The sequence below is a fragment of the Ranitomeya variabilis genome, chromosome 6, assembly GCF_051348905.1.
Source record: "Ranitomeya variabilis isolate aRanVar5 chromosome 6, aRanVar5.hap1, whole genome shotgun sequence".
Classification (NCBI taxonomy): domain Eukaryota; kingdom Metazoa; phylum Chordata; class Amphibia; order Anura; family Dendrobatidae; genus Ranitomeya; species Ranitomeya variabilis.
Genome location: NC_135237.1, coordinates 390399180 through 390422976, shown reverse-complemented (window position 1 = coordinate 390422976; position 23797 = coordinate 390399180). Strand labels below are relative to the sequence as shown.

At 45.3% G+C, this 23797-nt stretch overlaps 1 protein-coding gene across 2 annotated transcripts in view; it reads right to left on the bottom strand.

The window, feature by feature from the left end:
- The window catches only part of RTTN (rotatin), a 273895-nt gene that overhangs the window by 121607 nt on the left and 128491 nt on the right, over positions 1-23797 (bottom strand). For both annotated transcript variants that reach the window (XM_077270109.1, XM_077270108.1), the window contains exons 26-29: positions 22180-22371; positions 19298-19537; positions 10207-10351; positions 7107-7261 (exon numbers count right to left, since the gene is read on the bottom strand). In XM_077270109.1, coding sequence (XP_077126224.1) covers positions 7107-7261; positions 10207-10351; positions 19298-19537; positions 22180-22371 — 732 coding nt within the window. The remainder of the gene's footprint in view (positions 1-7106; positions 7262-10206; positions 10352-19297; positions 19538-22179; positions 22372-23797) is intronic.

Here is a 23797-nt window from a genome sequence, read left to right as displayed (position 1 = left end):
TCAATATGTCAGGGTGTACTGTTGTATCACATTTTACAAATGATGCTGATGTAAAGCAGACGTGTGGGAAATGTTATTTATTCATGGTCTGCTGTGGTATGACCATCCGGATTAAAGGGATAATCATTCAAATTTAAAAAATTGCAAATTTGTTTACATTTTTCTCAAATTTTTGATATTTTTTATAAATAAACACAAAACATATTGACCTAAATTTACCATTATCATAAAGTATAATGTGTCATGAAAAAACAGTCTCAAAATCACTGGGATTTATTGAAGCGTTCCAGAGTTATTACCACATAAAGTGACACTGGTCAGATTTCAAAAATTTGGCTCCGTCACTAAGGGGTTAACATAATTAACCTACATATGCTGTAACAAAACAGCAACTGTGGCTACGTCCCCACGGTCAGTAATCGGCAGCGCTTTGGACGCAGCACATGTCCGCTCCGTCCAAAGCGCTGCCGGCTTTTGAACGCAGTGGATTCCGCATGTGTTCACTGAACCGTGTGGAATCACCGCGCCCTATACATTGTACTGGTGATATTTATCTTGGGAGACTGATCATCTCTGCAAGATAGACATGCTGGAAAGACGCGCCACATGTCAGTCTCCGCCGGGAAGCTACGGGTGCCAGTGCACACATAGTGGACATGGGATTTCTTGAAATCCCATCCGCTATGCTGTAACATAATAGTTTAAAAAAAAAAAAAAAAAAAAATTGAGCGGGCTCCCGCATAATTTTAAATAACCAGAGAGGGAAAGATGACGGCTGATGTTAATATTCTGGGAAGGAGCCAATAGCAATGAAGGTTCCCAGGCTATTAATCTCAGCTCACAGCTGTTTGACTAGCCGTTACTTGCTAGTTTACAGGGGAACCCCAGAAAAAAATTGACATGGGGTCCCCCTAAAAAATCAAAGCAGCAAATGCTAGGCAGACAGCTGCTGGCTGATATTAATAGACTGGGAAGGGGCCAAAGATATTGGCACCCCCCAGGGCAAAAATATTCATCTTATAGATGAATTAATTCTGGCACTTAGCCTCACTCTTCCCACTTGTCCTGTAATGGTGGCAAGTGGGGTTCATATTTGTGGGGTTGATGTCACCTTTGTATTGTCAGGTGACGTCAACCTTCACACCGCACACTGCATTGAGTTTCCCCCCAGGACGGCCCTGCAGCTCACTGCTATGGTAGCAAAATGCATTCCCTGGAGACCTCAGCAGCGACGGCACTCTGGGGACCGCAGCATAAGACGCCTGGAGGACGGCTCTGGGGAAAGTCTGGGATAGCCACTCAGGTAAAGGATCAATATACGGAGCCCCCCCATTTTCTGCCCCTTCCCCCAGCAGGCATATACCAGCGGGGGAGGAAAAGACGGTGCAGGAACCCTAGCTCCATTGTATAGAATAAGGAGAGGGACCGTCCACTACCCCATCTATCACCGTGTCGTAGCAGGGTGTAGAAAACAAGGGGGATCACACGGACAACTGGGGGCACCTGTACAGCCTAGGGTCAAATACCTCAGGGTGGTCAGGGCCAAGTCCGGTGAGGGATCCCACGTCGCGGGGAAGGATACGTGGAGGATACTCGCACGTGCTTGCCCGTTGTTGGTTTGGGGAGATCGGACCCTCAAAAGGATCCGTCGCCCCTTCCATCCATAGAAAGAGATGAAGAAAATAGGGTCCAAAAGATCCGGGACCCAGAGGTGTGCCTCCTTGAGACACTAAGCATGAACTGGATTCTCTGGTAGCCAGTCTCAGGGTGTATACGACGGAGGAGGAGCTAACTTTTTTTCAAGTTTACTTAGTGTCAGCCTCCTGGTGGCAGAAGCATACACCCACAGTCCTGTGTCCCCCAATGAGGCAAAGGAGAAAAGGGTATATTTCAGCTCTCGCTTATTCTTCCATCCGATTGAATGACTTCCGGGTCACGGTCCTCCATGATCACAGAGAGGAGATACAGAGCGCCTGTAAAATCAGAAAGAGGAAGTGCTGGAGTGGGCGGTGCGCACGCGCATCCGACGAGAACCAGGGAGCCTAGAAGAATGAAGGAGAGGACGCCCGCCTGCAGGAGGAGCGCGCCGCAGCGGGTAAGTATGAGCGGAAGGAGTGGCCGTGACACCAACATATAATGTCCAACATAGTCCATTTCATACAGAGTGTCCCAAGACGATCTCACGTGTAGAACAGTCACATCGGAAAATGTCACCGCTGTACCCAGCCTCCAGTGATACAGTGACAGGTGCTAATTGCTCCAGCAGTGTATCACTGAGCCGCCGTGAGAGTTCACCGGAGTTCATCAGCTCCGGTGCTCTCACTTAGGGCACTACCACTGTGTGAGAACTTTCCCACACAGCAATGCCATAAGTGAGAGCACCAGAGCTGATCAGCTGATGAACTCCAGTGAAATCTCACTGCGGCTCAGTGATACACTGTGGAAGCGATTATCTCCTATCAATGTATCACCGGCGGCCGGGTGAGATCGACGTGGGACACTCTGTATTAAATGGACTACGGAGGACAGGGAGCATATGTTGGTTTATTATTTTTTATTATTTGCAGGAGACGCGGGAGTCGGGGATTTAGCGATCGGCAAGTATGTATTGTGTATGTGAATATGTATGTAATTATGTAAATGTTTTGATTGAACACAGGCGCCTGATGATGAGACTATTCTCCCATCATCGGCTTATGCTGTCTCTGTCATATGTGACAAAAGACGTAGCCGGATGGGAGTAGTAGTCCCATCAGACAACGCCTGGGTACCCACACACAGACAGACACGCACATATTTTCCACCCACACACGCTTCCTCCTTCTGGCATCATTTCCCTTTGACAAATCGCAGCGTTTTTGGCAGCAAATATGCAGCAAATCTGCAAACCTTTTTACACCTACGTTTTAGCTGCGGATTTGAGCGACTCAATGGAAGTCAATGGGTGCAGAAATGCTGCAGAGCCGCAAAAAGAATTGACATGCTGCAGGAAAAAAAAAACGCTGCAAATAAGGATAGAAATTTCAGGATCATGTGCACAACACTTCAGGAATGCCACTGATTAACATTGCTTAAGTAATCCATTGCGTTTTTGGAGCATTTCCGCGTGGCAAAACGCTGCAGAAACACTACAAATCCGCATTGTGTGCACACAGCCTAACCCATAAAGCATGATACTCTCAGATGGGGTAGCAAAAATCTGGTGACAGGTTTACTTTAAAGAGACCTGTGCATCTACTATATAATCGTCTAATTATGTCTGTTTCAGAAATCCTGTTCCAGACAAACAGACATATTGGCATGCCAGTGACGTGTAATACTGTGGACCGAACACTGAACAGAAGTACCAAGATGAAAACATTCATTCCCCAAAATGAGCATAAGGTGCAAACAAGCCGTACAAGGTTTAAACAACTTGTTTCTTACCTACACTGCCTGCAACAACCCCGCTGCCACCTCACTACCCCCGCAGCTGCTGCAACCCCCCACCCCCGACCTATTGTCTCTTACCATATACCCTGTACTGTAGATTCCTCTCCCCCTCTTTTCCAGTCTGTCAGTGTGTTTAGTTTGTGTATGTTATATGTATGTCACCCTTTCCACAAATACAGCACCTCAGAATTAATGGTGCTTTAAAAATAAATACATAAAAAGCTAACAGTATATTCAGGTCATTAATCACTAGGGGGGCCCTGGGTGTTGGTTCATATGTGCCCAATTTCATTTGCTGTGTAATAAGGAGGCTGAAAATCAATCTATCCCTTATTTATTTTTACTCTGTTCTATAGCGCCATTAACTCCGCAGCTTACAGACATCATCACGGTCCCCATTGGGGCTCACAATCTAATTTCATTATCAGTATGTCTTTGGTGTGGGAGGAAACCAGAGTACCCGGGTGGAAACCCATCCAAACACAGGGAGAACATACAAACTCCTTGCAGATGTTGTCCTTGGTGGGATTTGAACCCAGGACCCCAGTGCTGCAAGGCTGCAGTGCTAACCAGTGTTTAAACCTCAATATTAGCTTTAAACATGTTTCTCGCCCCAACAAGGGTGACCCCCGCACCGACTCGCTAACCTAGTCTATTCAGAGCATCTATCTTTCCTCTGAAGAGAACTTCAGCCTCCAACATATTTGCCCCGTACATGATTCTTCATGGGGTCCAATTATTGGGACTTCACATGTCTCATGTCAGTAGTGGCAAAATTACATCGAATAAATGTTATGTTTTAATCCCAGTACCTCTGTATCAAAAATTAAAGCGGAAGTACCCTATTTTTGGTAAGTAACATACTAACTTCACTTTTTACACATAACTGCATCAATGTGCAGCACATGCACTAATCCTCATTGCACGTCTCAATTTTGGTTTTGTCTGTTAACCCAAGTCATGTGACAAGGTTCGTTAGAGAGACGACATTGACTGTTAGGATTGCTACTTCCCATACGTGGCACTACAGTTCTAGTCCTATTCCTATCGGAAGAGACAATTTGCATATACTCCCCTCCAAAACTGAAGCCATTCCAGCGATTTTGGCACCAGGTCTTTTGTTATGCCACATGAGCCCTGTAGTCAGGGCTGCTATTATACTGCTACACCTTCACATTGTCCATCTGAAAGAGTGCAGCCAGCCCAAAGCAGCTGAGGGCAGAACAAAGTACTGCAGCGCCGGGGAAGGTCAGAGAAGCCCAGCGCCTGCGCACTGCAGGACTTTACATTGCCCTCAATTCCCTGCACAGTAGGTCCAGGAAAAAAGGTGTAGGTGCTTCCACCTACAGCCCTCAGAATTGGCTTTTTCCCCCAGAGGCTGGCCCGTATTTTTGGACACTGTTTTCACATATCCTACTGCTATAAACAGGGGCAGACAAACCATAGCTGCTACATGTGAAGCCACACAAGGGTCCAAGAGGGAAGGGGACCCACTTCTACACCCAAAAATCAGGTGGAATTGAACATTGTGATGATCTAACGGCTTGCAAAGGGCCCATATGCACAGAAGCCTTTCCTGTTGGTGTCATCAAATTCTGTTGTAGAACAGAAGCAAAGTATAACTTTAGTCTTTTTTGTTGTTTTACAATACATGTATATAAAATATGCCAGTCCTGTGCTAACTGGGTAGAACACTAATATGTGCAGGCTCCAGATAGCAACAAAACCACAACCGGGCTTCAGCTGACATCAATGGAGACAGATATACCGTACATATCCTGGCTCCTCTGTGAAAGCCGAGAAAAGAAAATGGGTAATGAACCTTTTAGGCTCTGTGTGGATAGATAGAACTTAATTTTTGATACAGCATTCATTAAAGGTTAATTACCATTAGAAAACATATCAAGCATGAAAAAGCCTATTAAAAATGAAGTGAAAACGAGAACAGCCGGCATCCGAGTGAGGCCATTTTATCATTAGATTTGCCGTTCGCCAACATTGTGCTGCAGAAACAGATGTGTCTCAGACTCCTTAGCAGCCTGCAATCAACTATTAACGCTAAGAGGATTAATTAGTTTTACAGTGTAATAACCAACAATTAGCTCATTTCCTAATAAAGTTTTTGCCTTTTATCTTCTTACACAGAACTAGCAATGTGTGCTGAATTGTGAACTAAGCTGGGCAAAGAAAAATGTAATCGCTTCACAGCTCCAAACGGCATCATGGAACAACAACAGTGAAAACTTCCAATGGAGGCATGTGAGTAACAATAATAAGAAAGATGCAAGAAGAAAGAAAGAAAAAGTAACAGTATAATAATAATAACAACAACAACCAGGGCTGTGCAGTCGGAGTCGGATTCCATTTTGGTGGAGTCGGAGAAATTGAAGAGTCGGAGGTTGGCTTACCGACTCCACAGCCCTGATAATAACTAGCAGATTGAGCATATTCTATACTTATCTTTGACTGCAATTTAACCCTTACCATATCAGATTGAATAAAGCAAATGTGACAAGTGCAAGCTGATAGGACTGCCGAATAAACAGCAGAAAAAAGGTAGCGATGTTCACCTGCCCACGTCTCCAAACAAGTGCACTGTCCGGATGCTGCAGACCCATGTAGTTAAGATGGCGGCAACACGGGTGCAAAACTACCGATGAGGCAACCACTCACAGCCTACCAATTCATGGAGGGGGTGACTGCTTAGTATATGATTGCACAAAAAGTGGCTTGTATAGAGGGCTGGTCACATACAGGTAACGCATAGTATGTGGTTTACAGCCTATCAGTGACGCCCAGTCTATTAGATCAGGCGGGCTGCCCAGCGCTATCTAAATGCATCCCATGTGAACAGACACCACAGTTTACAAGACCAAAAATAATGGGCCTGGCTGCATCCTGAAAAGTAAAAAATAGATTAAAAAAATAAAGAACAGTGAGGTGCACAAGAGGCAGGTAAGCTGCAATTACCCGTGATTAGTGCTTAGGTACTTTTTATTAAATAAAGTCCCAGATATAGCCATTGAATACCTACCTAGTAACTCTGAAAATTTTTTAGTAAAAAACTATTTAAAAAAAAAAAACAGAAAAAAAGGAGCTTTTTTCAGAAATGTGTGTGAAGGCTCCTTTCAGAAGCTAATATCACAGTTAAAAGTTCTCAAATGAAGATAGGTGAGAGCTTACAGATCAATGGGGGGTGTGACTTCTGGGAGCCCTACTGATCAGCAGAATAGGGAACTTTTACCCCCCATTAGAATAGATTGGGGGTGCGCATGCCTGACCATAGCCCCCTTTCACTTTCTATGGGGCTGTTGAGCGCTGCACTCAGCTATTTCAAGCAGTCCCATAGAAAAACAGACATGGCCTCTAATATAAGAAGCCTGGATCAGACAGAAAAAAGTGGTAATTTACTTGGTCTAATGAGCATCCTTATATTTTCTTTCTTCGTAATTGTGTATAAGGATTAAAAGACGACGATGATCAAGGCTCACTAAACTTACACATAAAAAGGGCAGCTCTTAATTTACTGTTTGGCGAAAAACAAACAAGTAAGCAAAGAAAACGTTCCAATCTTAATGGTTCATAAATCAACACAAAAGTCAAATGCCCTTAAACCCTTTGTGACTAATCCGGCGTCCTCAAAATCTGGATTTAAAATGCAAGTTGGCACTTACCGATCAGTAAGTGAAGTTAAGCAGAGCATTAGCGTGTTATAGAACACCATCAGCTCTTTCTGCAGATGCTGCCGCACAGCTGCTTGTGCATCGGCCAAGTCCTTTTTGGCCAGTTGCTCTTTCTGGACGATTAGATCGAGCAGTGGACTTGGACTCTAAAAAAAAAAAAAAGGAACATTAAAATTTACTGTGTGCCTTGCTGATATACTTGCCCAGGAATCACACAAGGAAAGAAAATGGTGATTGACAAACTTGGTCTTAAAACAAGCAAGTAAAATTAATGGCACAGAACGCCGAATTACAAGGTGACATTCCCAGAAATGGACAAACCTGTGATTAGCCGTAAAGCAGATACACATATGCTTAGATCTCTCACATTTTTGAAGCACTGTAATAACACCAATACCGCTAAACAAATGACTTCACATAAAGCAAAATATCAGTTCGGCAGCCAAGTTCTGGAAAATGCTCGCAGCTGCAGAGCTCTACAAAGTGTTCATCATTAGCCGGCAAGCAATACATCATTAATTAGATCTAGGGCTCTCCACAGCTTCATTATACCTAAGAATACACCGAAGGAGAAGAGTCCGGTAAGGAAACCAAGCCTCCGCTTCTTCACTGCTAATTACACTGCCGATATGTTCCGGTGGACGGAGATCTAAGTTTCCTCCCACTCGCTCACAAGCATTTTGGACATTTCATCAGTCTTCTGTCAAACAAACTGACATTTTATATTTTAGAAATCAATAGTACAAGAGCAGAATCTTTGTAATATATATAAGAGAGAAAAATGCCTCATTCCCCACTTGTCATTCACTTCTCGTCTCTCCCACTGATCATTTACTGTCAGAAACTATTATTATTATTATTATTATTATTTATTGTTATAGCGCCATTTATTCCATGGCGCTTTACAAGTGAGGAGGGGTATACATAATAAAAACAAGTACAATAATCTTGAACAATACAAGTCATAACTGGTACAGGAGGAGTGAGGACCCTGCCCGCGAGGGCTCACAATCTACAAGGGATGGGTGAGAATACAGTAGGTGAGGATAGAGCTGATCGTGCAGCGGTTGGTTGATCGGTGGTTACTGCAGGTTGTAGGCTTGTCGGAAGAGGTGGGTCTTCAGATTCTTTTTGAAGGTTTCGATGGTGGGCGAGAGTCTGATGTGTTGTGGTAGAGGGTTCCAGAGTAGGGGTGATACGCGAGAGAAATCTTGTATACGATTGTGGGAAGAGGAGATAAGAGGGGAGTAGAGAAGGAGATCTTGTGAGGATCGGAGGTTGCGTGTAGGAAAGTACCGGGAGATGAGGTCACAGATGTAAGGAGGAGACAGGTTGTGGATGGCTTTGTACGTCATGGTTAGGGTTTTGTACTGGAGTCTCTGGGCAATGGGGAGCCAGTGAAGGGATTGACAGAGGGGAGAGGCCGGAGAATAGCGGGGGGACAGGTGGATTAGTCGGGCAGCAGAGTTTAGAATAGATTGGAGGGGTGCGAGAGTGTTTGAGGGGAGGCCACAGAGCAGGAGGTTGCAGTAGTCAAGACGAGAGATGATGAGGGCATGGACTAGGGGTTTTGCAGATTCTTGGTTGAGGAATGAACGGATTCGTGCAATGAGGATGAAACTGCACAAATCTGTCTTTATTGAAGGATCAAATAGTCTGCTGCCTATAGAGGTCTATGGAGAGGGAGAGGAGGAAAAACTGGTGGGGGAAAAACTGCACAAAAACAAACTGCGGTGGCTTCTAGTGACTAGAGTCTACAGTATGCAGACTTTCAGTAGGAAGTCCTATAATGGCCAGACACAGCATTCTTCCCATGTAAACACAACAGCGCATACTATTAGTCTCCACATAGTGCACTCCACAGAGGCTCCAGATGCTCGAAGGCTTCCGAGGAACAGAGCGTACAAGGGGATGAGGTACTAGAAAATGTATGCACACATCACAGCATTCTGCAGACTTGCAAGTCCTCAGCAAGTTCATTCTTGTGCAGTAACGCAGTGGACTGCCACCGCTAAAATGTGAAAATCTGCAGAAAAATCTGCAACAATGGTGGACGCAGAGCTGTGACGAGATTTCATGAAGCCTCCGATGAGTACATGACTATTATAATGTGCGATATTTACAGCTCCTCTCCAATCCAATCCACACTAATATTTTAGATAAATGAAAGGCTCCAGTCCAGAAATGGTTAACTGACGCAACTATTTAGGGGAGCCATACTGGAGTGTTTCTGAAACACTATGGGATCGCAGCGGATTCTTTTTGTGACAAAAAAATATTTCCCTGCCCGTTTTGAAACAAATGTCTCAGAGTGTCCTGTCCGTATATTCTCTTTTGCTTCCTCCCCTGCCCAGGAGATGTGGTATGACCAGACCATGTTCCTGTACAGTCAGACACAGCCATTACACAGGACAGAGCAGGGGCACATTTATAAGATTATCTCAGAACAGGAACATTTTTTTTTTTTTACAACAGATCCAATTGTAGAAGTTATTATTCCAAGAGCCATTGATTAAAATTAACTTAAATCCCCTGGTAAGACATCCCAGCAGTAGTAATGTTCCTGCAGATATCTCATGCGGTATACTCCGAATACGCAATATTCAATGAAATGCCATTCAAGTCACTGTACAGGAGAAATACATAGTCACTGCATCCTTAAGTGGCCATAAAACGCATCACCAACCTGACTTTAGCCTTTAGACAAAGAGACCGCACTATTTAGATGAAGCAGTGACAATGTAAGCCGCCATGCCAAAGGTCCAATTTCCCCGGCTGGCATTAGTCCATAAACACGAGGCAGAACCACGCCGGTAAGTATGCTCAGGATGAACGGCTCAATGAGCCAGCAACCAAATAATAATGTTTTCTGATTATCATACAATGTCACTCCTGCCGCAGTATCTGCTTTTTTATGGAGACCCGGAGCCTTGTATGAGACAGATTCACGGCTCCCATCAGGATTACTCTGGCAGGTGAGCAAAATAAATGTGTACTCTTTACAGCTAAATTATCTTTATTGGGCATGGATGTTAATGCTGCATCATCTGTCAGAAGTGGCAATGGCAATCCTCTAAGGCACTGTTCTTACTTGTTTAAGTAGCATCTCTAGTATCCATTGGAGATCCTGCGAGTCGGAGCTTCTCCTCTGTTCTCTCAGGATCTTGTTTAGGAAACTTATCACATCTGCCAGGAGCTTCTCATCTTCCGCACACGCTGGCTGAACCAGCAGAAACCTACAGAGGGAAAAGAACAAACATTAACCTTTCTTCTGCTTGGGGCAAAGGAAGCTTTGACGGCAAACTAAAGTCTGTACTTATGTACTTGATGCAAAAAAGTAATTTTTAGGCTTGTGTATGTAAGCCAGAATTTCTATAATCATGAGGCATCCTCATTCACACGGGTATAGAGATTAGTCCCACTATACATGCGGTCTAAAAAGTAATGGCTGTCTGCGCGTCTCCTGATGTAAACAGGAAATGTGCAGCCACAATAAGCAAATGCTGCGGGGACCGACCGGGCACAAACGCTGCGGGAACCGACCGGGCACAAACGCCGCGGGGACCGACCGGGCACAAACGCTGAGGGGACAGACCGGGCACAAACGCTGCGGGAACCGACCGGGCACAAACGCCGAGAGGACCGAGCGGGCACAAACGCCGAGAGGACCGACCGGGCACAAACGCTGCGGGGACCGACTGGGCACAAACGCAGCAGGGACCGAACACAAAGCAACAGAGCCATAAGCGACTTTCACATAATCGATGTGTGCTCATTATGCACAAGCTTTGTGACAGCATTCCTGATATTTTGTGGACTGGGGAGCTCAGAGATATTAAATATTCCCGACGCATATTCTCTATTTAGAAAGCAAGGAGTCAGTGATAGATCTAAAAAGATGTGCAGAGCCATCCATACAGCGTGTCTGTGCAAGCTCTAAGGAGAACTGACTACAAGCATTTAGGGTCTCAGGCAATGAACGTCCTATTAGAAGAGCTAACATCACCGATCCCATCAAACAGTGGAGCACATAGATATTCTATAATACCGGCACACAACCTCTCTCTAGATCTAGGGAATACTGCAGCCTGTACTCATGGCACCCAGCACAGCACGATCAGACAGGAAGAAAGATGGAGAGAAATTACCATTAATCTGGCATCATTGAATATTTTGGAAAATCAGTTGGTCACTGAAAAGTATAGAAAATTCACTTGTAAAAAAAGAAACCCTTAAAGGGGTTTCACCAATAAACAGTGCCCTATACTTGCAAATGGCTGTTATATGTCCGTTCCCCTACTATCTGTATCCGCTGTATATAAAGTGGCAGAGTCGCCATGAGGGTGCCTTACACAGCTGCCCACCTATATGAATCTGTGCCGTAAAGATCTACATTTTTCCTGCGGTAAGTACTGCAATAGAGGAAATGTCAGCGCTTTCTGTAACGATAACTGGGATATGCCACAGTTTACTTCTTAAAACGGGCCGTTACGTTATCACAGCACTTTATAGGATAGACTACCTGCGTTTGTTGGGGTTCATCCTGATACCTTTTATACATTGTGATGTTAATGTCTGTAAAGGGCTGCGGTATATGTTGGTGGATCGCCCCCACTGCCGCAGGGCCGAGGGGCACCCGGTACCGGGCCTCTGTGTCTCGGTTCTGGGGTTGTCACGGTGGCTAGGCCCGGTCCGTGACCCTGCTGAGGGGCGTCCAGTGAAAGTTGAGAATGTGATGATGTTGTGGTGTGGTGCAGGTCGCGGTGAATAACGAGTACACCAGGTTGCAGTCTCTTTATCTCTTTACTGAAGGCTTCAGGATCCTCAGTCCGGAATACGGTTAACCGGGCTACCTGAGTCCGGCCGGTCCGATGGCACCTCCAGAGTTCCCTTTGCAGGTGGAAATCGGTGCCTACCTTCTAGCGCTTGTGTGTTGTGGTCCTTCCCTGCTGTGCTTACGGGAGAGTCCCCACAACTGTTGTGTCTGTTTCTGAAGTTCCCTCACAACTCGATTATGATGTTCTTCTTCGTCCCCCCAGATGCTATGGCTAGGACGCACCCGTATGACGGGTAGGCTCGGAGCTCTTCCGGGACCCTAGTGTCGCCCCTCTCCAAATGTTGCCCCCTATGTCTTCTTAGGTGATTTGAGTGAGACAGCCCGCCTATAACTGACTGTCCTGCCGTAGGTTTGAAGTAAGGCCTGGAGCTCAATACTTCCTCGGCGTTTCCGGCCACGCGCCTCAGTAGGATGTTGCCTTGTCTTACAGCACGACTCCTACTGGTATTTCTCCTTGTTGCTTTGATCTCGTTTCTCACTCAGCACAATAAACCTCGCTTCTTGTCCTTTCTTGGGGTACCGCCGCGATGAAGTGCAGGCGCGGTCCCGTAACGTTCTTTCTGTTCACTAGGCCTCTGTCAGGATCCCACCCCTGACAGGGACCCCCCTGAATCTTCCCCTGCAACACCCTCTGCCACAGGATGTTGCCTGGTTCCAACCCAGTCAGCTTCTTCCTAACTTCCTATCTAACCCCCAGTTTTACCAGATTGTGAGGAGTGGCCTAATACATAGCACCCTTAACTCCCCCTGGAGGCCAGACTGTGAAGTGTATTGGTGTCTGTGATACCTGGTCAGGTGAACTCCTTCAGTGCCATCAGACGTACCATAGCCCCCCTTAGCGGCGGAGCATCAGTACTGCAACGACCAGGACTCTGGGGCGCTGCACTCCCCCCCGGTTAAATCCAGTACTCCTGGACTGGGAAGAAAACAACAATACATGTCAGCAAAAAGACATACAATTTTGAAATGCAACAACAAGTAAACTTTAACAATGCTTCCCTTTATGGGAGGTGAGGACACTTGAACGTTACAAACATGGTTAAATATTTTAAATAACATACTATAAATAACTTCTCTTACCCAACCGGGTATTCTACTTAGTGCAATTTCTGAACAATAATTTAACGTTGCCTTTAAGGACGTACACACTGAATCCACTAAAGACCTTCTTATAAAACACTATAAGGCTAATCAACTTTTCTTCATTTTCCACCTTTACATCTGCAGCACCGCCTGTCTATCTGCCCCAGGCCTACTGCCTCTCGTTCTGTTGCAGGACCGCCCCTTCTCGCCCGGGCCTACTGCCTTTCTGCTACTATACACAGTATAGAACTTATCATCCTTCTCTCAGTTCAAGATCACTGAGCCATCTCTGTATGGCTCCTAGGAGGACTCTCCGACTAACCCCATACGGGTTCACTTCCTGTCCTCATTCTCTAACACATTATTAAGCATTTCTTACAATTTAGCTAGCTTTCTACATATAACTTTGACATGTAAGCATTATTCGACTTTAAGTGCTATTGGTGAACGTCCCCTTTAAGAGGGGACCAAGTCTCTCGGAGGTAGTGCAACTTCTCAAGCTGCAAGTTCGTATACAGCAAGGACTCCGGTGCTGTTTCCAAGAACTGTTTCTTCGCAAAGAGTCTTTTTCTTTGTAAAACCAGTAGAGGGCACCTTTAAGAAGGTGCGAACTATTTACAATAAGTTTGTAATCATGCAGTGTTCATGATCCAGCAGTTCTTTTCAACAATGATGAACGAGAAACAAAAGCAAAAAGGCAAAAATAGGGATCCCGGGTAAACTAAGTGATCCCTTTAAGAGTTAACCCAAGTCGGGTTGTAGCAGCAAGAAGACACATAGAAAGACAGACAGTTAACTATATACAAGTGATGAAGCATTCTTGCTTACTCAGTTTCTGGCTGAGCAGGAGGCGGCCTCCTTCTCCCAGTCAGGGGTCTGGGTGGCCACCGTTTTGGTTTCAACGCCAGCTGGGGCACCAGTTACCACTGCGGACAAGCTCCCGGCCACTACAGCGGCAGTGGTAATAACAATGCAGGTTGTGGTCTTTACCACGGTGCAAGTTGGAGTAACCACCGTGGTCTTTGTGATGACAGTGGAGCGGTCACAGGAGGGTGTCTTCACCACCGGGGGCTGTTTTGCGGGCACCTTGGTTGGGGTGTCGTGGGCTTTTTCTTATGGACGTTCAAAGTGAACCACCCCTTTTCCCCAAAGTACCGGGTGTAGGTGACTTCGTCCCCCGGGTAGAGGTCTCGGTCTGGATGACCCTCCCTCAGGTGAGACTCGACATCCCTCCGGTTGGCAAACACTTCCGCGTACAGGCCCGGCTCTTTAATGAAGCCCCAGCCTCCACGGAGCTTGAAGGCGATGACGGTGCCCTGCCTGCGCGGGGCCTGGTGAGCGGTGGGGTCCTTGCGGGCCCGGTCCTTGACCGCCAAGTCTTTTTGATGGTGGGCCTCCATCCCGGCCCGGTACGCCTTCTCCTTCTTTTCCCACTGCTGTTCTAGCTGGGCCTGGTATTCCTCCCAGCTAAGGGCCTGTACCATTTCACCCTCCTGGGTCGCCACCCCGGGGAACCCCATAAAGTTGGCCCCGGGGTTCACCCAGCGGCATACCGTGCGCTCCGCATAGACCGTGCCCGGCAGGGTGACTGGTGAGATCGGGAGCTTCAGGAGGTGCTCCATGCCTGTGGTCTGGTCCCAGGGAAGGAGGCACTAGAGCCGATAGGTCCCAGGGGGAGGTGGCGCTGCGACGGGGCCTATCAGCAGGTCCGCTGCTAACGGGGCAGGGTCGGCGGGCTTACCGGCCGGTGCAGCGTCCTCCCTCGCAGCGGATCCCACTGGCGGCGCCATCGGTGGAGATGTCGGCAGCAAGTCGATCAGCGGTGCGAGAACCGAGGTCGGGGATCCTTCCGCCGGCACCTCCTGGGGTGCGGCCTTGGCTCCCATCCGCAGCCGGAGAAGCCGTTCCATTAAGTCCTCCATCTCAAGTTGCAGGAGATCCGCATCGGCTGTGGAGACGGGGCCACTATGCTCCTCCGGGTAGTTGGGGGAGTTCTCCTCTTCAACCCCACATTCTGAGCCTGAGCGGTCAGCCATCTCATCCTCCACGTGGGCCGCTTCCTGGTCCTTTTCCTTATCTCTCCTTCGTGGGCGGTTGCGTTTTCTCTGTCTCCGCCCACCATTAAGAATCAGGAGGCGGATCTCGGCGGCTGACGGACACGTCCTCAAGGTACAGAAATATTTAGATTGGGCGGCCATTGTCTTTCGCGCTCTTCAGCTTGTCTACGCCCACTTCCACGCCCTTCTTCTCCTCCTGCGCTCTCCTCAGCGCTGTAATGGCGGCGGTTTTTGGCAGCAAGTGGCAATGCACAGTCTTTGCAATAAGTCACAGTCCAAGCACAACAAATCACAGTTCCAAGGCACACATGACCTGATTCTTCAGGCTTAAGTAGATCCTGTTCGTGACGCCAAGTTGGATCGCTCCCACTGCCGCAGGGCCAAGGGGCACCCGGTACTGGGCCTCTGTGTCTCGGTTCTGGGGTTGTCACGGTGGCTAGGCCCGGTCCGTGACCCTGCTGAGGGGCGTCCAGTGAAAGTTGAGAATGTGATGATGTTGTGGTGTGGTGCAGGTCGTGGTGAATAACGAGGACACCAGGTTGCAGTCTCTTTACCTCTTTACTGAAGGCTTCAGGATCCTCAGTCCGGAATACGGTTAACCGGGCTACCTGAGTCCGGCCGGTCCGATGGCACCTCGAGAGTTTCCTTTGCAGGTGGAAATCGGTGCCTACCTTCTAGCGCCTGTGTGTTGTGGTCTTTCCCTGCTGTGCTTACGGGAGAGTCCCCACAACTGTTGTGTCTGTTTCTGAAGTTCCCTCACAACTCGATTATGATGTTCTTCTTCGTCCCCCCAGATGCTATGGCTAGGACGCACCCGTATGACGGGTAGGCTCGGAGCTCTTCCGGGACCCTAGTGTCGCCCCTCTCCAAATGTTGCCCCCTATGTCTTCTTAGGTGATTTGAGTGAGACAGCCCGCCTATAACTGACTGTCCTGCCGTAGGTTTGAAGTAAGGCCTGGAGCTCAATACTTCCTCGGCGTTTCCGGCCACGCGCCTCAGTAGGATGTTGCCTTGTCTTACAGCACAACTCCTACTGGTATTTCTCCTTGTTGCTTTGATCTCGTTTCTCACTCAGCACAATAAACCTCGCTTCTTGTCCTTTCTTGGGGTACCGCCGCGATGAAGTGCAGGCGCGGTCCCGTAACGTTCTTTCTGTTCGCTAGGCCTCTGTCAGGATCCCACCCCTGACAGGGACCCCCCTGAATCTTCCCCTGCAACACCCTCTGCCACAGGATGTTGCCTGGTTCCAACCCAGTCAGCTTCTTCCTAACTTCCTATCTAACCCCCAGTTTTACCAGATTGTGAGGAGTGGCCTAATACATAGCACCCTTAGCTCCCCCTGGAGGCCAGACTGTGAAGTGTATTGGTGTCTGCGATACCTGGTCAGGTGAACTCCTTCAGTGCCATCAGACGTACCATAGCCCCCCTTAGCGGCGGAGCATCAGTACTGCAACGACCAGGACTCTGGGGCGCTGCACTGGCGCTACATAAGAAACACAAATACAATATAGACTTATGGGGATTTCGGAATTGCTCATCTCTGCTCACGGTTTCCCTTCTGGTCTCGTTAAAGGGAACCTGTCACCTGAATTTGGCGGGACCAGTTTTGGGTCATATGGGCGGGGTTTTCGGGTGTTTGATTCACCCTTTCCTTACCCGCTGGCTGCATGCTAGCCGCAATATTGGATTGAAGTTCATTCTCTGTCCTCCAGAGTACACGCCAGCGCAAGGCAATATTGCCCCAAAACTGGTCCCGCCAAATTCAGGTGACAGGTTCCCTTTAAGCTGCACATTATTTTCAGTACCAGGGAATCTATCGCTATGGATTAAAAATTGCTGGCTGTGTCTATAGTTTCTCGTTCTGCAGATATATGTCCAGTATTTTATACACATACAGTACTGGGAAAAAGATACAGGCAGATGATTAAAAAGATGATTCAGTGTAAACAGGCTGCCGATCACCTGATGATCGAGCAAAACACGCATTCATGGGGTGGTACAAATTTACCGATGGGTGGTCGGATCATGCCACCAGTCAGTCTGTGTAAACGGACTTTTAAAGAGAGCAATTATTTGCTATGTAACCAGAGTGCAGCATCATGTAGGGGAAATAGATCACTTAGTTTACTGGGAGCAGCAATCATTGTTTCTTCACTGCAGACCTAGCAGTGCTGAAAAAGCTGATCTGTGTACAACTGCGCCGCACCACTGATTGGCAGCCTTCTGTGCACACTGAGGGGGCACGTGACAGCTAGTCTAACAGTGAAACTCCTGCAGATACAACACTGATAATTTAACCTACAGCAAACTGCATAGCAAATTACACATCCCTGGAATCAGGATTTCTGCCCCTGCTCATGGTTCACATTACACAACAAAATGCTGCTGACAAAATCCCTTTAATAGCATTTTGATAATTGATAAAAATAAACTTAAGAGAATGGAAAAAAGGGAAACCTAAATCAATATTTGGTGTGATCACTCTTGTATCAAGAGCATCAATGTTTCCAGGTACACTTGCACACAGTTTATGAAGGAACTTGGCAGGGTGGTGGTTCCAAACATCTCGGAGAACTAACCACAGATCTTCTGTGGATGTAGACTTGCACAAATCCTTGTCTCTTCAGGCAAGCCAAACCAGACTTGATGATGAGATCGGGGCTCTATGGGGGTCATTTGATTACTTCCAGGCGTCCTAGTTCTTCTTTTCGCTGACGGTAGTCCTTAGTGACATTGTCTGTATGTTGGGGTCATTGTTGTGCTGTAGAATAAATCAGACGCCTCACTGGTGGTATTGAATGATACTTAAGCATCTACCTGTTTTTCGCAGTATAAAGGACACCACTAATCCTGACCAAATGTCCAACTCCATTTGTTGAAATGGGGCCACAAACTTACAAGGAACTTCCACCATGATTTACTGTGACAGACACTCATAACTGTCCGGCTCTCCAGTCCTTTGGCAAATAAACTGCCTTCAGGTACGGCCCAAATAGTTCACATTTTGCTTCATCAGCCCAGAGCATCAGCTGTAATTTTTCTGCACCTCAGTTTCTATAGTTTCCATGAATAGTTGAGCCGCTTGGCTTTGTTTTTGTGGCAAAGGTATAGCTTTTGATTGCAATTCTTCCATGCAGGCCACAGTTGATGGGTGTAGTTGGGTCCAATTGGCTGCTGCCAGTTCTGAGCTGATGGCACTGCAAGACATTTTCCGATTTCGAAGGGAAGCAACCATAAGTCTTATCTGATGAATGTGGTGTTCTTGGCTGACCTATGAGGTTACAGTCTTCAACGTTCCCCATTTTTTGGTGTCCACGATGCTGAATACAGGCAAATACTTATCCATCATGAAATACCATCAGGGAGGTGTCTTGAAATGTATTCTGAAACAAGACAATGACCTCAACCATAAGGCCAGCGTCATTAAAGAAGGACAAGGAGTCCTGGAATTTATGATTAGAGTTGAGCAAATGTTTCAAAATTCGGTTCGGATTACGGTTGGTGGTGAATATTGTTTTAGCAATATTCGCTGAACACAGCCAAACGTTATTGGAGTCAATGGCGTAAAAATTAAAGAACATGATCGGAACATCAAACATAAATTCGGCACGAATATGGCAAATTCATATTTGGCAACCAAATCCGAACATATTCGCTCAACTCTACTTATGATATGGCCTCTCCACAGAGCCCTATTTTCAACATCTTTATATGACAGAAGCATTTGCTCGAACCTACAGCTACAGAAGATGTGTGGTTAGCTCTCCAAGATGTTTGGAACAACCTCCCTTCTGAATTTGTTCAAAATCTGCGCACAAAGTACCTTGAAGAATAGGTGCTGTGATACTGTTTTGACGGCTACGGGTGGTCACACCAAACATTGATTTGATTTCGCTTTTCATTCACTTTACAGTTTGGTAAATTAATAAAAATAAACATCACTATTTTTTTTTTAAAGCATTTTCATTTTGCAGCATTTTTTCCACACTTGTTTAAAACTCTTGCAATGTGTATAAACACATTATACACACACACACATTAGACTTCCATTATATATGTACATCCATAAAAGAAATATTTGTGATTCCTGAGTGCCTGAATAAATACTGCGGAAGGTAAGAAGCCGCTTGCACGAGCCACTTTAATCATCGAGCGTGTGTGCGCATATTTTATGCAGACATTAGAAATTGTGCAGTGAATCTCACCTGCTTAATGCCGTATGCCAAGGCAAACGCTTCAAGGAAGACATGTTATAGTCAGTCAGGCAGTTGAGAACCAGTCTGTCATTTAGGAGATAAAAATTCATCCTAGCAACAGCAGAACGAACTTCCCCATGAGACACAGCCCGGGTTATAGAACTCAGGCAATCCTGCAGTCCACTGGTTGAATGTGTCATCCTCAATGTCAGGACTTCTTCTGGGGATAACTTTAATGCATCTGAAAAACTTGGGAGAGGAGGAAAAAAGTCAGAGCTGGAAATGTTCTACACGCAGGTACAGCAAAAAAAAAAAAATCTAGCTGACACAAGGACCTGCCTGTAATAATCATGTCTAATGGTGACCTTGGGCCATCAGCCAGCTGGATCCGCACCGTGTGCCTGTTCTACCTGCATCTGTACAGTCCGCATTGTGGCGTCACAGAGCAGAGGGCAGTAATATATCTTGACAGCTCTGCTTGATTTTTTTTATCTTCAGAAAAGATTTTAATGAAAAAACCCCTAAGTTTGTTATTAGGCTCTGCTAACAAATGCTTTCTGCTCCTTTAGATTTGCTGTTTTAACGGACAAAGCAGAGAAGCATTAAAAGGGGAAAAACATCAATTATAAATCAATGGAAAAATCACGAAAACCCCGCAGAATCCCTCGCAGGAAGCTCCTTCTAGCAGTGGCAGTCAGACATACAGAATTTCATCAACTGAGGGGGGTGAAGTGAAACAGGGGTTCACTGTGGTCCCTGTGTAAAACAACAATAATTAAAGATACAGATCTTGGGCTTAAAAATATTATGTGCTTTGCCTCATTCATCACTCTGCAGGAGCAGAGTCCAGGTGTCCGTTCTTACCATTAGGTTAGCATCTGTTTTTCTCATATGCAAAATATAAGCAAGCGTCTCCTACATATTAAACAGTAAATAAGGAAAGCGATTTATCTGGGGTTTTTTGACTGAACCATTCACTTGAAACTAGAGAAAAGAATAAAAAGACGTTTCTATTAATTTTTTTCATTGCGCATAATGAGAATCAGAATTCCACTGCTGCCACATGTAATGAACCTGCAACTCGCCACCCAGCCTGACGTCACTATTACGTCAGACGGATCATCAGCTTGGTGGGTCATAACTAGAGTTTAGCGAATTTGTGCGAAATCGGTCGCCGAATCTGAATTTGCCATATTGGTACCCTAATCATGCCAAATTTATGTTTGATGATCATATTCAGAACCAAATTTTGAAAAATGTCCTCAACTGTAGTGATAATTCCTAAATAGATGGTCCAAGGGTGGCAGTTTTGGCTTTATCAGATCTGTCAGGGCCCCTGCTATGCGTTAAGACCAAACACATCTTTGCCATCTGGTTTCTACTAGCTGTTCTATGCATCTCCTTATGGAATAAGGTTTCTATAAAATTCTTTGGCAGCTTCAGCATGACTATATTGCAAGCAGCATTTGTCCTGCTCTTGACTGATTCAAGATTTGAGATCTATCACTGGCAGCCTTTGAGGCTTGACCCCCTTGTTGAGGTAGGTTTTCTCATACAGCTGCACACTGAAGTGGGTTTTATAATCCCATGCCAGATAGCATACTAACAATTGGCATGCAAGTATATTTCCAATAATCTTCACAGGGTCTACAAAAAAAAAAAACGGCATAGGAGCGTGCTAACAGGTAATTATGGCCATTAGTTCTATCCTTGAAGAACACAGATATAAGATGTGCGTGAATCACAGATATGTGTATGGTGAGTCACCAAAAAAATCCATATCCTTGGACCAGCAATAACTGGTAGACCTGTTAAAATGTTTTAAAAGGGGATCTGTCAGTAGGATCAACCTTCCTACGCCGTGCATATGAGTATGTAGGTCATTGGAAATTGAATAAAGTGATACCTTGATATCTGAGATCAGAGGTCTTATTCCAGAAAAATCCACATTTTTCTTATATTTAAAAGAACTGCTCAGGACTATGGGCCGGACACTGATCTGCAGGAGAATCGGCCTCCAAAGATTATTCAGTGTGAGACATGTAATGACTGACAGGCCATTCTAAATGTCACACACGGATAACTCCCTCTTTCATTCATAATAACCTCTGGAGACAGATTCTCATGCAAATCAGTGTCCGGCCCATAGCCTGGGACAGCTAATTTATATATATAAGAAAAACATGGATTTCTCCAAAATAAAACATCGGATTGCAGATATCAAGGTATCGTCTTATTCTACTTTCTATGACCTTCATACTCATACAGACGGCTTAGAAGGGTTGATCCTACTCGCAGATTCCCTTTAACATTACTGCAACTAAAATCTCCAGTGATAAAAAACAAAAAAAACAAAACACACTAGTAGAGTATGGTGCACGTTCCTAAATGCATAAAACGATCAAAAAAGCCAGACAAGTATAATAGTCACTAGGGTGATGTTGAAGTGGTTACTTTCCATCTGTTAGTAATGTACAGTAGGCTGTGGCATGAAGGCAAGGAAGGGCGAAATAAGCATCCCCTGTGAATGTGGCGTTACAGCAGTTGCACAGAAAATTGATCGCATTTCTTGCACTGATACACATGGAAAATCTCAGCTGATTTTTGTTAGAAGCTGTGAGTCTAGCAATTACCGGTGAGTCAAGGATGGCTCAACAGAATGACCTTCATCTCCATGGTCACTTAAGGTCATTTCAGAACCTCCAGTATCTATCTAGCAAAATCGCATGATCTACACTTAACCTTTAAGTGACAATGCAATGATCAGCTAAAAAAAAAAAATCATCATATGTGATCAACACAAAAAAATTAAAAGATGGGTGAATAAGGTAAAAAAATAAGATTGCTTTAAATTAATATAAGTAAAAATACTTCTTTATGCAGAGCCTTACTTTTCGTTTTCAACTGGTTCTTTTTCTTGATTTTTCAAGAAGTTATCCATCCCTTGGTTCCAGGACAGGTTCCATGCTATGCTCAGCATATCCGACACTGGCTTCATGGTTATCCACTCTGCGCACAGAGGAGAGGCCATTGTGTACGGACTTACAGCATGATGGGTACTCACGGAGATGGGAAGGTGAAACCTGAAATATAGAAATAGTGGAGAAAGCCCATGGCAGCCGGAAAGAGGGAACAGCAGAGTAACTTTTATACATGTTCACACTGAGTCTCAGATGAGCATTTTGGATTGGATTTGCTCAAAATTACTCCTCAAAAACGGCTCTAAAACTCTAGGAAAAATCCTTCTATGGGAACATACTTTCTATTTTCGGAGTATATTGAGTTTTTTGGTTTAAGAAGTTTTAAAAAGTACATTACCCACAAATACAGTATTTCTATTTATTAAATGTGTATTCTTTTATTTTTAGCCAATGTGCTGAGGTTGTATAAAGCGTTTTTTTCAGGCCGGTAAGCCTTGGGGGCACACAATTCTACATGAATAAGGGTGTAGATCACCTGAAGTGCGTTGATGTCGCCCGTCATGTCATTTGTATAGCGGACATAATGTATTCTCCTCCACAAAGCACTTTGTGAATAAAGCTCGTTCAGGGTTCGCTGAGCTGGATCTTCGTGTTCTTGATACAATTGTGCCTTTGTTACAGTTGCAAGTTTAATAAAGTTTATTTAAAGAGACATAGGCTGACGGTATATAAAATGAACCACACAGTGTCTTCTGTCTAACAGTCAGACCACGACAATAGCCTTTCCTCGACAATTTAAAATCTTTCACCAGAATTGCAGTATTTTAAGGGTTAAATGGGCAGGCCGATTCATTTCTGCTACCTGGTGGTTGATGGCACTGACAATAGTCAGTAAGTATATGTCCAGAAGGGAGGAACAACCTGCAGCTTCAGCCTTTCTGTACATGTGCAGCGACAGGAGAAACAACTTCACGACGTGGCCATCTTTCAGTTTCGTTTTTTTCTTCCCCTCTTCCAAGAGCCATAACTTTCTAGTACACTGACATTTTTGCCTGGCAAGACAACATTTTTATTGATGCCATGCTGGGATACACTATGATTTGGATCTCTTCTTACAGCAATTTTTGAGGTATTGCCGAGACCATAAAAGCACAATTTGGGTGTTTTCAATTTTTTTTCTATTTACTGACCTGGTTAATTATTTTCAGATTTTACTAGATCTGACTTTTTTGGACACCGCGATACCACGTGTGTATTTTAATTTTATCTTTATTTTTAATAGGGAAACATGGAGTGATTTGAAATTTTTTATATACACTTTGAAAACCTTTTTATTTTTCTCTTTCTACTGTATTTATTTGTCCCCTTGGGGGACTTGAACCTGTGATCATCTGATCACTTGTACTTTATACAGAAATACCACAGTATTGCTGCATATAGTAAAAATCACGGTCTCCTTTGAAGCCTGGCCACAGGCTGTGCTTCAGGGGAATTAGGTAATGACAGGCACAGAGTTCTTCTCAGACCCCGGCTGTCATGGCAACCCATCTGCACCCCGCCATCACGACATGGGAGCGCCGATGGGCAC